The sequence below is a fragment of the Herpailurus yagouaroundi genome, unplaced genomic scaffold (genome assembly GCF_014898765.1).
Source record: "Herpailurus yagouaroundi ecotype Mexico unplaced genomic scaffold, PumYag 100, whole genome shotgun sequence".
NCBI lineage: Eukaryota > Metazoa > Chordata > Mammalia > Carnivora > Felidae > Herpailurus > Herpailurus yagouaroundi.
In genome coordinates, this window is record NW_024412391.1 from 66,572,452 (window position 1) to 66,589,813 (window position 17,362).

Genomic DNA, 17,362 nt, shown 5'->3' on the forward strand with positions numbered 1-17,362 from the left:
GGAAGGAAGGAAGGAAGGAAGGAAGGAAGGAAGGAAGGAAGGAAGGAAAAAGGAAGAAAAACATGAACTGCCTCTATGCACTCCTTGTTCAGACCATGGCTTCTCGACCTTGGCCCTATTGACACTTTGAGCCAAACAATTATTTCTTGTGAGAGGCTGTCCTATTCATTTGTAGGACATTTCACAGCATCCCCTGCCTCTTGATGCCAGTAACACCACCACCACTCCCTCAGCTGTGAAAAACAAAACTGTTTCCAGATGTTTGAAATGTCTCCTGGGGAGCAAAATCAAGAACCAGTTGAGAACCACTGATTTAGAATGGAAAGATGCTACTTTCCCAGCATCCCGGTTGAAACTAAAAGAATCACGATAATAATGAAGCAACTCAGGGATGTGGATATGCTTTAAACTGTAACCAATCTTATCCATATATCTTCTCCTGGCCCTCCTCAGAAACCACTTAAACTGAACCATGGGGGCAATATCCAAGATGCCTGGACATTACAATAATTGGGAATTCCACACTTTTTCAAAAAATTCCTCCACTAACCAAAAAAATGCTTCAATTTTCACCAGCTGGGCATGTCTGATATATGACCACAATTCTGAAGACATCAAATATCACAGATTCTTTTGAGGGTCTCCAAGTCAAATGATCAAAGAACTCTGATAATAAAAATGGCTAACAGAGACCAATACATTTAAACATTGTCTAACAGGAAAGTTATTCCTATACCGTTTAGTAATTGAAATCATACTTCTCGCCTAAACAATATCCCCATTGTCACTTTTGTCAAAAAGATTAGGCATTGTTTGTTTATCTGCTGCAAACTAAATGAAACCAGCTGTGCCAATGAACCAGCCTCCAATGCCTTGTCTTCTTCCTCTAAAGGAAGTCAGAGCTGAATCTGCAATAAGAAGAGACTTTAGGGTTTTTAGAATTAGTAGATGTGGTGGGTGGGCTATTATCCTCCTTGGCTTAAGTAAGGATAAGAATTCTACTTTTTCAACTTTCACCTAGACACAAAGAACCCTGGATCTGAAAGGTAAAAGGAATAAACTCATTTACTTCCTTAGCTTTTTTCTTTTTAATCCAGTTCCTCTAGTCGTACATACATTGTAACGCTGTATTTTGTGCCTTAAATTATAAGCTAACACTGACAACATTATCATACTATGATGCCATTTTCATACCCTGTGATTAATAATGTGGACACAGGCTCGATCTTTAATGCAAATGGTGATAATAAGCTTTGGCCTGTGGACTCAAAGTCTAAAAGAAAATCAGAGGGGCGCCTGGGTGGCGCAGTCGGTTAAGCGTCCGACTTCAGCCAGGTCACGATCTCGCGGTCCTTGAGTTCGAGCCCTGCGTCAGGCTCTGGGCTGATGGCTCGGAGCCTGGATCCTGTTTCCGATTCTGTGTCTCCCTCTCTCTCTGCCCCTCCCCTGTTCATGCTCTGTCTCTCTCTGTCCCAAAAATAAATAAAAAACGTTGAAAAAAAAATTAAAAAAAAAAAAAAAAGAAAATCAGAGCAGGCCTAATGAGAAACAGAGACTGGGCCTCAGGAGCATCCTGCAGCAGAGCTCATAAAATGTAATCAGATTTGCCTCTTTTGTACCGAGTTCCCATTTGTGGGTAGGCAGCCTCTCAGGATGCTAGAAATCAGCATGACAATCCAGGTGTCAACACTTAAGATGGAAACTTCAGTGAACCGGGAGTTCAGTGTTTTCCATCTGGGGATTTCTGATTTTTAGAATTCTTCAAACTCCTCCTGATAGTGTTTCAATGGAGTTGACCTTCAGGGCAAGCAGTAAGAGCCACCTCTTTAATCTCACATATTCTGAAAAGGTAGTTAACTGCCACAGCCTTTATTTTTGCTGCTGCTTGTTTTAATTAACAGCATTTCTTCCCCCCTATTTCTCCTGGGGCTTTCAAGAGCTCTTTGAAATGTGTTTAGTATAGTTCAGTCTTGGTTTGGCATAGTCTCTCAATTTATGAGGTCGTTTCATTCAAGTTCAATTATTCAGCACAAATTGGCAGAATGAAATGCTAAAAGAAGATTGGCACTTTCAATCACATAAATCTCATGTTACATAAAGTGAGCAAATTCCTCCATTGTTCTTATTGACCTCTGAGATAACAATTTACGGCTGGCACAAACCAGTGTGGGCAGGCTTCTCTGCTTAGCAGGCTCCCGCAGGAGTAAGGCTTTGGCAACATCACCTCAACAGAAACTGAAGATAAGCAGAAAAAAATGACCAGAAATCAGGACCATCTGTAGGCTGACTTGGTCTAAATAAGTCCAATGCTCTAATTCCAGAGATGGAACAAAGACCTGGCTTTTCCTTTTCTAAGTGACATGAAGTATGGGAAAATCAAAAGCCTCACATCCTCCCTAGATAAGTAGGAAAGAAAGGAGAGGACTCTGTTCTAGACAAAAGGAAAGGTTCATAACTTCTCAGCACTCGTGGCAGGTGCAGAAACCTGAGGGGGGAAGTGGGGGGAGGTGGAGAGCTCAGGTGTCTAAGAGAGACTTGGGTGTACTCTGCCTACAGATTCCAGTTCATTGTGGAGCGTGTGGTCCCCACCACATCTCAAGACTGAGGTGCTGTGGTCACAGCTCTTATCTACATCAGCCAGGTATTTATGGGGCACACATAAACGACCCACCAACCCTGCCCAATTACATTGCTTAAAGCCAATTCCACTTTGGGGCGCCTGGGTGGCTCAGACTCTTGATTTTGGCTCAGGTCATGATCTCAGGATCAAGCCCCGCATATGATTCTGTGCAGACAGTCTGCTTGGGATTTTCTCTCTCTCTCTCTCTCTCTCTCTCTCTCAAAATAAATAAACTTTAAAAAAAACCCAGTTCAACACTTAAACATAATGTTTTTTGCTTAATCAAAATTTGCACAATAAGCCAAATGAATCAGTTTGCTTTTACTTTAACAAATTCAGTGGAAAGTCTGACAACAAAGGGTGAAAGTCTCACTATATTTGCTTGGAGACCACAGCCCAAGACAACCGTCCCAAGGATTCCTATGAATACACGCAGTGATGAGGGAGGCTTGATTTAAAAGCAATGAGGCTTAGCATTATCCTCTGCAGTTCCATCCATGCCATTGCAAATGGCAAGATTTCATTTTTTTTTATGCAAAGCAAGTCAGAGAAAGACAAATACCATATGATTTCACTCATATGTGGAATTTAAGAAACCAAACAAATGAGCAAAGGGAAAAAAGTAAGCGAGATTGAGAGAGAGAAAAATCAAGAAACAGACTCTTAATTATAGAGAACAAACTGATGGTTTCCAGAGGGGAGATGGCTGGGGGGATGGGCTAAACAGGTGATGGGGATGAAAGGAGAGTACTTGTCTTGATGAGGACTGGGTGATGTATGGGAGTGGTGAATTACTATATTGTATACCTGAAAAGAACATAACCCTGTATGCTACCTGGAATTAAAATAATTTTTTTTTAATTAAAAAAAAATAAAAGCACATGAGACTGTGAGTTTGATCAGTCACCCCTGGAGAGAACATATTTTAAATGCTTTAGTCAACATCATCCTCTCTTTCTTCCCTTTGAAAACCCCATGCCATTTTACCTGGGCCTTTTGTTACTGTATTCTAGCTCATATCAAATATACTACATTCTAACTTCTATAGAATTAGGTATGTGGACCATCTGCCTTCAAGACTGTGAAGTCTCCTAAGGTCAAAATCCACATGTGATTCATCTCTTCTTCACCTACAGTATAAAAAGGGCATAAAAACAACATAATAAACACTTGTCATTGGTTGAATAAGCTCAAAAAAAATGTTAACAAGTCTCTTAATATATACAAGTCCCTGGGATGGGGAGCCTGAATGGTTTAGTCGGTTGAGTGTCCGACTGTTGGTTAAGGATCAGGTCATGATCTCACAACTCATGAGTTTGAGCCTCAAGTCACACTCCACATTGATGGCTTGGAGCCTGCTTGGGATTCTCCGTCTCCCTCTTTCTCTGCCCCTCTCCTGCTCATGCTCACGTGCACACGCTCTCTCTCTCTCGCGGGCGGGGGGGGGGGGGGGGGGGGGGGGGGGGGGTTGGTGTGTTTTTTTTTTTTTTTTGTTGGTCCCTCCCCCCCGCCCCCCCCCCCGTGCCCGCGCGTGCGCGCTCGCGCCCCACTCAATAAATAAATAAATAAAAAAGGAGTGGCGTTACACCAGCAGCCAGTGGCACCCTGGAGAACCTGGGTTCCCCCCTGGAGAAGGAGAGTTTTCCTCTCCACGTCTCCCTCTGTCTCCCCTTTGCTGACTTCCAGAAAGAGTCTCCGCGGGGTGCTAACTTAGTTTCTCTCCAGGCTCCTGTTGTTTAACGCTGAGCACACCCCCTGCTGGCCTCCCCAGGCTGGCCTCCCTGGGAGGCAGCCTCCGATTATTGCTCGCTGTGCATGTAGTTTAAATAGACACTTTAAAAAATCCCTTCAAAGGTCCCTGAAAGCTAAAAAGATGATTTTGAGGTTCTAAAGACAATTTTAAATGCAAAATATTATACAATGCATAATTTCTTTAATCTTATATTAAATGTTACAGGGATTTAAAAGAGAGAACATAATCAGGAAACCAAACCAGGATAGAGATCAGTAGTCAGAGTGATGATAAAATGTCTCCCTTCCTCAAATATGAACACACACACACACACACACACACACACACAGAGAGAGAGAGAGAGAGAGAGAGAGAGAGAGAGAGAGAAAACATCTTCAAATGGAAGAACACTGGTTTAAAAAAAAAACAATCTCTACCCAAATATGAAAATGTGGGAAGTCCAAAGCTTTTATTAAAAAAATTAAAAAGCTTAGTTGTGAGTGTTGTATGTTGACATGATTGCAGTACCAGTCATATTCTTTAGAACCAAGGTCATTATCAACAGGGCTACACAGTATAGAAATCTTAGTCAATTTCTCCCCAATCTATAGGTCTCTACAAGAAAAAGAAACTGAAAACAATTCAAGGTAATAAAAAGCCTCTCTATTCCTTCTAAATTTTCCAAACCATAGCTAACAGCAACTCCATCTAAGTCAACAAGTACACAAACCCTTTGGGGGTGGAGAGGACAATATCTTTTGATTGTATTATTTAAAGAAGAACTATGAAATAAAAGATGACATAATATATACCATAAGTAGTAAAAAAAAAAAAAAAAACAACATACACATACTGTCATGAATTTAGTGCCAAATTAGTGAGGTTTGAAATGCACAAGTGTTATGGATTGATTATGTCCTCCAAAAAAGGTATATTGGAGTTTTAGTCTCTAATACCTCAGAATGTGATGTAAGTTCTTTGGAAATAGGGTCTTTACAGAGGTAATCGAGTTACAGTGAACTCATTAGGGTGGGCCCTAATCCAATATGATCTCTGTCCTTACAAAAAGGGAAAATTTGGATACACACACACACACACACAGAGAACATCATGGGAACATGAAGGCAGAGATTGAGGTGATGCACCCACAAGCTAGTAGTGCCAAAGATTGCCAGCACACTGCAGAGACTAGGAGAGAAACAGGGAACAGATTCTCCCCTACAGAACCAACCCTCAGAAGGCACTAATTCTGCCGACACTTTGGTCTTAGACTTTTAGCTTCCAGAACTGTGCAAATACAAATTTTTGTTGTTTAAGCCACCCTATATGTGGTACTTTGTTTGGGCAGCCCCAGCAAATTAATACAATGAGGTTCATGGCAAAATCCAAACTTGACACGTGTAAATCAAGGCATATATGTAAAATGCTCACAGACTAAAAAATAGTGAGATCCCTACAAATGCCAGGCAGTTTTACCGCAAGGCAATGATAGCTGCTCTCAGAGAAGATGCAAAAGATAACATTTAAAGATAGAGGTAGGGGTGCAGACATTACTGGGAGAATGGTGAGGAGTCACAACACTTGGCTGGCTATTTAAATTACAGCAGTTCAGGGGACACATCAAACAAACTCAGCTCTCAAGCCTTACTAGATGGCACCTAACTATTGTGCTCTGGCCTAACCCCACCACCTTCAAGCAAGCAAGCACAGACAGCCTGTCATCTCTTAAAGCAGGTGAGTGGTCAATGGCTTTCATCTCCAGCTGGAGGAAATTAAATGCTGCATGTGACCAGCAGCCTTGAAACTGCTTGAGAAATGCTGACGAGATATATTTAGGCCTGCTGGAGTGAAGAGTATTAACTGTCCAGAACTGTCCTTCTCAAAGATTGCAGATACTTAAAAGGCAGTCTTTTCTTTTATTCAAGCATAATAAATGAAGGATTTTTCAACTATCTCCAAGATTTTGACATAAATCTTACAGTTAAACATTTAATAGAGCTATTAACTTACACTTGGATATCAGCTGAGTATATCTTTTCTGGGAAGGCACTTCAAAGTAATTGGTGTGTTTCCTTATAATGAAATAATATGTTTGCTTCTGTTTGATTCATGATTACCACAAGCCAGAGCATATGTGAGAACCATCTGGAATATTCAACAAGGACCAAGGCTTTCCAAGGCAGGCCTTATACTGTTGAAGCAGTGTTGTCTAATGGTTAGGAAAAGAATGGCTTCAAACCAGAGAGATGTGAGCCAAAAAAAAAACTTTGCCACTAACCAACTGTACACACTTGGACAAGTAGCTAAAACACATCACACACCAAGATTCCTAGTCAAATGGAGATGATAATAATAGGAACTATCTTATAGGACATTGTGAGGAATAAGTAAGAGAATGGATATGATATATAATGATATACATTACACAGAATAATTGCTTAATCCAGTGTAGTTATCCTTATATTATAAACATTAAATGTAAGTAATTTTTATAAATTAGAGAAATCAATATTTTTCCTTAAGAAAGAATATAAAGTTTGACATACAACCTCTATTGAAATTTGCTCAACAATACTCAATAACGCTCAAGCACCCTAGTTAAGTCATTGACAGCCCTCTAGACTTGGTTTGGTTTTTTATTCCCCATCATGTTTATTTTTCATTCAAATTTTTTAAAAAGACTTTTTTTGCAAATATCTAAAATCCCAAAGTTAATACTACTATTTTTGACTTCTATTATTCCTGCATCCTTACTTACATATCTTCCTTTGTCAGAAGTATTTCTTCATCCTCTTAAAAACCATAAGCAAAGGTACAAGACTACATTCCAGAAAAGCCAAAGATTAACAAAATGGCCAAAATTTCTAATTATATGTTCAGAATGATCCTTCAGAGAATTTCCTTCTACACATTTCTATGTAATTAATTAGGTTAAAGTTTCCTATCTTCCATAATAACTTAAAAGGGACAAAAACAGGGATGGTTCAGAAAATTATTTTTCAACATTATTTGGTAATAAGGTTATTAAGGTAAAACAAGGCTTGAATCTCCTACAATTGTTTGAAAAATAGCATTATATTTCTACATGCCACTGAATACAGTAACTCCGTGCTCTTAATCAATAAGAGAGAGGGAGGAGGCCTATCAGAAACATAGAGGGTAAGCTCTTTAAGAATACAAATTTGTGCCTGACCGCAGGATAGCATGGGGGTGGAGGTGGAAGACAAGAACAGGAGGGAAGGGTTGTTTCTCCAAAGTGAAAACTATATGTAGCATGATGCCAAAGTACACAGGTAGGAAAAAAGAAAAAGTTTGTGTTTCTTTTAAATTTAGTGACTTCTGAAAGATGAAGTAAAAGTTCAATCTAAAAAGACGCAAGGATGGCTAATACATTTAGCTTTGTCAAATCAGTACTCTTCTTCATAAGCAAACATTAAATCACCAAGAGAAATTAATCGTATCATTCACCTAGAAATGAATTCTCACTCTAGGGTGTCGGCTCCAATGTCGGGGGGGGGGGGGCGGGTAGGACAGAAAAGATAAATTGGACAAGTCTGCAAACTGTTTGCTAGCAGAGAAAACCAATTCTGCTGACTTTTACACTTCCTAAAACAACAACAACAAAAGCTGAGAGGGGAAAATCTATTGTCATTTTAAATGAGAATTAATTAAATTATTTAATATTATTAACTATTAATAATTAGCATTGAGAGAGCAGGTACATTTTAAATGTGAAATATTCAAAAATGAATGAACTTACTTGCTTTTTCCTTTGTAAACTGTAGCATAAGATCCTTCCCCTAGTTTTTCCAGTTTTTCGTATGAGTCAGCTTTTCCAAATTTGGGACTGGTTGGCTAAAAATGGAGCAGAGGGTAAACAAAACAGATTGTATCAAACTAATTAACAATAAACGGGCCAATTTTGCTAAAAATGTACAGATTCTGACTCTGTAAATAACTTTTTTCTAAGAATACTTATTCTAAAAAACAACATAACATCTATTCAGGATACAAAACTCAGAAGATGCAGGTGAACAGAACATAGGGTAGAAAGTTTAAATAAGCTATCCTCCAAGACAGAACCACTGTTAATATTTTGACATCTCTCCACATTGCTGCAAATGGCAGGATTTCACAGGAGGGCACTTGTTGGGATGAGCACTGGGTGTTATATGTAAGTGATGAATCACGGGAATCTACCCCCAAAACCAAGAGCACACTGTATACACTGTATATTAGCCAACTTGACAACAAATTATAGCAATATATATATATATATCGATATATATATCGATATATATAAATATATCGATGTATATATGTATATTTTGATACCTCTTCTTCCAGCACTATGTGCTAAAGACTGCTTTATTACATAAAAGTAGGATTACGCTATACATACTGAGTGTAATCTGCTGTTTTTTCCACTTGATATATTATGAGTATTTTCCATGTCATTATATAATCTTCTAAATTAGGGGCTGGCTAATCCAACCTACCACCTGTTTATCTCACAAACTTAGAAAAGTTTCTACTTTTTAATGGGGGGTGGTGGTCAAAAGAAGAATAAAATTTCATAGCATGAGAAGACTACATATGAAAATCAAATTTTAATGTCCACAAAGTTTATTAGAGTGCATTCATGCATGTTCATATACACATAGTCTTATGACTTGCAAGCTATTACAGAGTCGCAGCTGCAACAGAGATGATATAGCCAACAAAACTGAAACTATTTACTATCTGACCCCTGTTGCAAATCATGACTGTATAATATTCAGCCATTTAAAGGCTCCTCCAACATCTCTTAGCAATAATGCAAACAGATAATCAAAGACATATCACTCAGATATTACTCATTAACACAAAAGGAACTGTCTTATGTATTATAAACCAGTCTTTAAGGTTTAGCTGCGGCAAAATAATTCTTCCTCAAGACATGGTACATCCCATCAAGACCATAAAAGTGCTGAGTGAGTAATCTCACTCTTACTGTCCCCAGCTCCTACCTCAACTTTCACCAGACAGCAAGAAATGGGGAGTGTTGCCCTCCATGGGGCAAGTTACCAGTTATTTTAACATCACTATAAAAAGGTAATATCAAAACATATCAGAAAATGATAATTATAAAAGGAATTAAAAGCACCTTAAGGGGATTATTGAATCTCAGAAATTTGCACAGAGGAGACAGCTGAGAGTGTGGGTATTTGGGCTAGAAAGGCAGAGAGAGCACTGAAGAAGCCATTACCCAGAGATAGGATGGCAATCTCCTCCATCCCCAAGCTATAATCCCTGTCTCTCTCATACAATCACTAGAGATGATTTACAGGAAACAGAACAAACTGATAGCAATTCTCAAACTCAAAAATGAGTATATAATCCAAAATCACAAATCATTTCAGGAAAACCAACACCTTAGAAAAAAAAGGTATAAAATTCAATGGGCAAATAAAGTTAAACCCTGATAATATAGTTGGCATTGCAAAGAATAACTGAGTAAAAATAACCAGTATCATCAAAGAGATTTCAGAAGCTATCATATCCTTTAAGAAGAAACAATTAGAGATTTATTTAATGAATGAATTAAAATATTCAATGGGCAGTGAATAAAAGAACCAACATACATGACAAGTGATATGCTCTGTGTTTGAACAGAATTCTCCCAGAAATGTTTAAGGGGAGGTTACATCTAAATAGAAAATTTATCCAACCAGGATATTTTAACACACAATAATGACTACAAAAATACAATTAAGCAACATTTTCAAAATAAACAGTGAAAATGATTTTGAATCACTAACAATATACTCAAAACAGTCTTCTCAGTGGGATGGAAAAGCTGCAATTTTACCAATTACAGAAAAAAAATCTAGACATAAAATTCTGTATTATCTCAATATAAGATGTAGTTGGAATGATGGGGGAAGTGCAGAAAGGCAAGGAACACTAGGGAAAAAAAGAAGCATCAGCAGGTTGAGATTTCTTGAATTGGACAGACTGCAGATACTGAGTAATGCCAAATGCATATGTTTTGGTATGTTTCTTAACTCTTAAAAGATAATCACAAAAATAACATGAATAAGACCTACAAGTCCCAAACAAATTAGGGACAAATGAATGGAAGAATACAATGTAATGAGGAGGAGGAAAGTAAAAAGTGGAAAGTTAGAGGAGGCGGATGCTCAAGAACAAAACACGTTAAGTAAAAATTCATAAAATAAGGTTAAGTCTAAACATATCAATCACATCAACCAATAACCTTGATTACAATAAACATAAATGAACAAATTTCTTCTCTTAATAGAAACTTTTCAGACCAAAAAAACAAAGAAAGTCTAGCAATATGCTCTCCAGAAGAGACAGAATTAAAATAAGTAAACCTGAACATAAAGGAGTAAAGGGAAAATACAGCAAAAAAAAAAAAAAAAAGTAATTTTACAAAATAGTGCATTAAAGCAATAATGAAGACAAACAAGATAGAATTCATAAAACAACAAATAGATTAAAGTTGTATGCCCCATAAAAATGTATATTAGAATCCACAAAGAAATTTAATAATCATGAAGGAGTATGAGTCAACTAACATAGTTTTGGAACGTATCAAACAGCTGCTAATAGCAATAAAATGAGAAATTGTCAAATTCACAGTGATAATTGGCAACAAACATACATCACTCAGACATCAACAAAGCAAGCAAACAAATGAAGGATTTATAAGCTTGAATATTAGAATTACCACTTTAATCTAATACACATATTAATATATATTCCTTTCAAGCACACATTTTAATTCATAAAAAAAATGACCACAGATTAAGCCACAAAGAAAATATCAATATTCAAAACTGCAGGAACATTTTAAGTTACTTTTTCTAAACACAATGCAATAAAATTAGCAATTAAGAACAAAAGGAAACATATATTTTAGGCATGTGAGTTAAAAAGAAAATCAAAACTGAAAATTCATAAATAAATATGTGGCACTTAGGACATGACATTTTAAAGCCCAGGGGATACAGCCAAATCAATACATACAAGAAAACGTACATATATATGAACATACAAGAAGAAAGGTTGAAAGTAATATGAATTAGACATAATAGGAGAGGATTAATAAAGACAACGGACCACGTATTCTGTTCTTCACGAAACTTGTAAGGTATAAACATGTGTTGAGCTGAATCAAGTAAAACTTAATGGAAAATTACATTCAAAATCGCCTGACTAGTCCTGTGTGGGTTATGTTCTCATGCATTTTTCATCACCGGGAAACAGCTTGCGAATGTCACACTTTACCATCACCCTTCTGAGCCCAAGTTTTAAATAGAAATTTTAAAACCTATATTAAACTTCAGTATAAAATGATCTTCAATGGGGAAAATATTGTGTTCACAGTTCCACTCTAAATTATTTAAAATTAGAATGAAAAGTCTGTGTTTGCTTTTGTGCTCCTTTAAGAATAAATCTAATCTAAGTTAAAGAAAAAAGCAGCAGCAGAAAATTACCTCTTTTCTCCTATTAGGAGATAAACTGTTAATGCGTACTTATAGCAAGTACAAGACATAGTCACACAAAACTGGTACAAGAATGGGAAGTCAGTATTTTCTCTTCCTGAAAAGGCACAAATAATTTTCTAAAAATGATATACTTCATTCTTCATAAACTGTCTTATATATTAGAGCTGGTGTAATTGTTTTAGGATATAGATCACACTAAATGTACTACTTAAAGAAAGTGAATTGAGGAAATTAGAAAAACAAAGAGAATACACTTTCAAAAAAAAAAAAAAAACAATGAACACCCTCATTTGTCCATAAGAAAAATCAAGTAAAAGAAGATGCTAATGGCACAAAGTAGTCTATTTATTTAATTAAATGGATTTGGATGCATTAACTGCCATGGTGAAAGTACACCCTATTAATACTGTGATGGCAGAAAATTAATATTTGCCACATTGGGTGGTAAGACAATCAATGTTATTTTCCCTGTGAAACTGATATGGATACATTGTGGAAATACACTATAATCTAAGATCAATCATGCTAGCTTCATAGCTCCATTCACATGTAATATCTCTCTAAACGTTTCTATCTTCAAAAGAACGGGTCTATGGAATAGGCCATGTCTATGAGATAGTCTGAGCTTTAGTCTTGTAAAGTCAATCCCCTATATTAAGTAAACAGAACCGTTCTGATCTCTAATTAGTATGCATAGAAATAAGGAATCCAACTGCTAAGTCATCAAAGAGGCCAATAATAAAATACTTCCCATCAAATGAGTGAAATTAAGAATAATTCAGAAGGAACGGTCTTATTTTATTTGATAATTAAAGTTCAGGCCTTTGGTTTGTCTATTTTTTTCTTGCAACTTTTTAAAATCATATTTAAGTAAAGATGCTAGATCAAGCCAATATGTAGTTAGTACTAAATATTATCTTTGGCTCTTTGCTGTCAGGTGCATGAGTGGATTAGAAACAATTTTATGGGGCAACTATTCTCTGTTTATCACTTCCCTACTTAGAATGCAGGCTTGAGATAGCACTTTAGAGAATTGGAAATACAGAGGGCTAATCAGCAATTACCAACCAATACTAACTTCACAGAGATGTGGAATCTAGTGAAATAATATAAATACATTTTTTTAACAGAATAAAGGTACAGAGACCATCAATTGTCTGGACCAGTGGAGGGGAACATTGGCACAGATAATGAAAAAATGAAGATAATATTCCAGCTGAATGGTGTCTGCCACCCTGCCATGAAGGACATGCTCATGGCCCTTGCTAGCTCTAGTTCATGGTTTGTGTAATTAACAGTGACAGCTAGTTAATATCAAGTGTTTGCTATGTGCCTGCCTTTGAGCTAATCACTTCAAATACATTATCTAACTTTAATTCCTGTAACACCACCCTGAGGTTGGTTCTGTTAGTACCCTCACTTGAACATGAGCAAGTTAAAGACTGGAGAAGTAAAATAATTCATCTAACATCCTGTAGCTAATGGCAGAGCTAGAATTCAAACCAAGTTAATTAGAATCAAGAACCTATTTTCTTTACCACTACTGCACTGGAAGAATCTTCCCATGGAGACCTAACTCTCATGGAAGAGGCATTAAATTCTTCTTGAATTTATCATCTACTGAAACCCCATTCCTAGAAGCAGGGATGTGTTTTTTAACTATATTTTATAAACCGCATGAGAATACTTCAATGTTCATTCTAATGACACCATGACATGGCTCTAACAATGTCTGGAATTTCATACTGAATTCACTGAAAATGATTTTAACCTTCATAAATAACCCCTTGCTTAGCATTACTGATGATGCCCTAAATTGCAGGCAAACCACAATAACAATCATTGCACTACTACTGTATTATACTATAATTTTGAGAGTGGATGTGAGGGTAAGGTGGGAAGGATTCAATCAGAACCACGTGGCCTCATTAAATGAGAATTTCAAGTGAAATATGCCTTTGCTCATTTTTTTCTGCCTTTGATTTCAGAAAGAGGCTCTATCATCCTGTATTTCTAGCCCTATTACACAGTCACACTAAAGTAATCCACACTTGATGGATAACTTGGTTACAAAATAGATCTAGATGCCACACAGAGAGATAGATCCAAGCACCACAGGTGGTTACAACATGACAAGGGGGCTTGGTTCTGTCTGGAAATCGTTCAAGTCCCCACAAGAAGAAGGCAATGCCAAGAAAAGACCCACCCCCGCTCCCCCCAAGGATAAACACCTGAGAACTAAAGTAGGACTCTCATGTTTCTCATGTTTGCACCTTCTTCCCCTCTCTTCAGATTGGGCCTGACTATCATGGGATATAGATTTTTCTAGAGATGGGAGGAGACAAATTTGGAGGACTTGGTGGAATATAAAGAGGACCTTACTCTAAATATGAATTTCTGAAAATATGTTCTCTTTAAGCTTAGCTTATGATAACGCAGCTTAACTTCATCCCTTCTAAATTGGGCTAGCAAGAAAGGCAATGTCCCACAGCACTTCCAATTGCTCTAGCCATTGAGGAGCACAGCTGGGTTGGAGGAAGTGGGAGGAAAAGGGGAAGAAAAGCTTGTCTTGTCAGTGACAGTACTAAATGCTACCCAGGGACTAGACCCAGGAAGAGTAGGCACTCAAGATTAATGTCTGAAATAAATAAAATCTGTCAAATTACCTCTTGAAAGATACCAATTCAATTAAAATCACATTCTTTAGATCCCACCTGAATTTTAAAGTGCCACTATCTAGACAAATTCAGGAAGTACAGGTGAATGTGATGGTCTCCGTGGTCAAGGTCCTCTTGGCTTCTTGATTTCAGTCATGATTCCTAACATAGACAATGACCAGTAGTGCAGAGATATATACCCAGTTGGGAAGACGTGGCATTACACAATATATCTACCACAGTATTTCCAAGAGACAGGAATGGTATCCTGTTTTCCTCACTAAAATACAGGCTCAGCACCATGCCACTTCTGTTCACTTTCTCCCTCGTTCTCAACTGTGCCCTTGAGGCCTATTCAAGATAACTAATACTTCAAAAAATAACAATAAAATAAAGATATGGCATTAAACCTGCTGGCTCTTGGGTAAAGGGAGTGTTCCGATGCCTATCAGCCTTTACAAATCTTTATAATAATATCTGTCCTAAAACCCACGCCAGTGGGTGTGAAACAATCAAACCCATACACTATCAGATGGCATATAAAGTGGCAAAACACAAAAATTGTTACTGCCTCCATTTTCTGCCCAATGAAGAAGAATCCAAAGGAAAATAGTCTTTCCATTTAAAAGAGAGAGAGAGAGAGAGAGAGAGAGAGAGAGAGAGAGACGGTATCATAAAATACCCTCTTCCATAGCAATAGGGGAGAGAACAAAAAGGTAGTAGGTAAAAAGGACTCAGAATAAAACAGAATATTACAGCATCATTCTAAAGAGAAAAAGAAACCATTTCCAGCTTGAGGAGAAAAGAGCAAAGACATTTTTTCCAACGCATATTGAATGGAGGCAAAAACCCCTATAAAGAAAAGAAGCAAAGCAGTTTCCACACAAAGTAAGTGGCCTGATATATAAGAAAGACTTCCCAGGGTAGAACAGGAAAGGGTAAGCCCAGTAAGAAACTCAGGAAAGAGAATCTAAACGAAGTTAACAATAGGAGAGAATCAGTATAAATTTCTAGTTAAACATAGTAGTTTTAACACAGGTATTAATCTCTCCCCCTCACCAATCTGTACTAAATTGACAGTCAAGTTATAACTCACAAGGGCAAACAGAATGAGTAAGAAGAAGATTGCAGACAAGATAGATACAAACAAAAATTAGGAGACTGGAGGCAAATGGATGGTAGGTCACTGACCAGGACGATGACCAAAGGCATAAACCAATTAAGAACAAACTCAGTTCATACTTCAGAATTCCAGAAACACTCAAGAATTAGAAGCTGAACTTTAACGAGGGGCCAAAAACAAAGTGCTTAGTTGGAATGAGTTTAAGGAACAGGTCCTTTCCCAGGAACTTGACTTTCTGGATCAGGTGTCTGCCCTTCCCTGATCCTCGCAGAGGCTTATTCTCTGAAAAGGGTGAACCAGACAGGCTCAGAACTGGGACAGACACCAAGCACAGTGGAAATCAGGATGAAGAGCCATACTGAATGAAAACAAAGCACAAGACAGTCTGTGCAGAACTGGGAGACACTGGGAGACACTTGAGCATCTCAGAAAAATAGCAGTTAGGCTTTTGTATCCTAAAAAATAGATCTGTAACTTTACTCAGCCAAGGAAAAAGATGGATTGATCCTGACATGTGATAGCCTTCCTATGAAATGACTAGGTCTTTACTGCTATTGCCTATGCTGAGCCCTGCCTGTTGACAAGCACTGATGGCACAAAGAACTTCCTATCACCTTTTTTGTACATTACTCATAATATGAACTCAGCCAACAGTTCTATCCAAAGGCATGATCTAGACTCACCAAAATTAAAAATCTTAACAGGCAAGGCAGAGACCAAAACAAATAAACAGAAACAAAGAACTCAAAGGAAACTGGAGATAATTCAGGAAGTATAGTAAAATAATTCCTCAAAATTTCTCTAAGCTATGTTTAGTATCTTCAAAAACATATAAGGCAACATATTATTCATTGAAAAAGAACAGATTCATTAAAAACAATTTTTTAATGTTTGTTTATTTTTCAGAGAGAAAGAGACAGAGTATGAGAGGGGGAGGGGCAGAGACAGGGGGTGACAGAGAATCCAAAGCAGGCTCCAGGCTCTGAGCTGTCAGCACAGAGCCCAATGCAGGGCTCGAACCCATGAACTGTGAGATGACCAGAGCCAAAGTTGGATGTTTAACTAAGCCACCCAGATGCCGCTGAACAGGTTGATTTTAAAAAGAATATATGAATAAGAAAGAGCTTCTGGAAGTAAATGTCAGCAACAATTAAAAATTTAACTGAAATGTTAAAATTTTTTTTAAATATCCATAAAGCAGAGGAAATCAAAAAGAAAATGAATATACAATAAAACAATAGTTTCTGAAATTGAAAGAAATTAATTTCAAAGTTGAAAAGATCCCCTAAGTCCCAAGAAAAAGGTACACATCAGGGATGAAAGGAAAGTCTTAGAAGTTTCCATAAAGAAAAAAAGCAGATCACAAAGAATGAATTAGGAATCAGAATAGTCTATGGCTTTAAATAACAATATAGGGACAAAGCAATGTCTTCAAAAGGCTATGAAAAAATTTATTTTCTAAGCTAGAATCCTAAACACAGATTATTAATCAAGTTGCCAAGTATGAATAAAAGCATAGGTGTATGGCAATGACATAAACCAAGAACAAGACATATAACCCAGAGCTTAGGTATTTAACACAAAAATGATGGAAAAGAAACTTCTCAAGAAGATGGTGAAGGGAAGCCTCAGGACAGCAGGCTTGGGGATCAACTAGTCCAGACTGGATTAGAAGGAATGACAACATCAAGGACAATCTCAGGGGGAAGAAAA

At 37.3% G+C, this 17,362-nt stretch overlaps 1 protein-coding gene across 9 annotated transcripts in view; it reads right to left on the reverse strand.

The window, feature by feature from the left end:
- The window catches only part of CDK14 (cyclin dependent kinase 14), a 633,016-nt gene that overhangs the window by 443,766 nt on the left and 171,888 nt on the right, over positions 1 to 17,362 (reverse strand). For all 9 annotated transcript variants that reach the window (XM_040471560.1, XM_040471565.1, XM_040471562.1 and 6 more), the window contains one exon: positions 8,113 to 8,207. In XM_040471560.1, the coding sequence (XP_040327494.1) occupies positions 8,113 to 8,207 (95 nt within the window). The remainder of the gene's footprint in view (positions 1 to 8,112; positions 8,208 to 17,362) is intronic.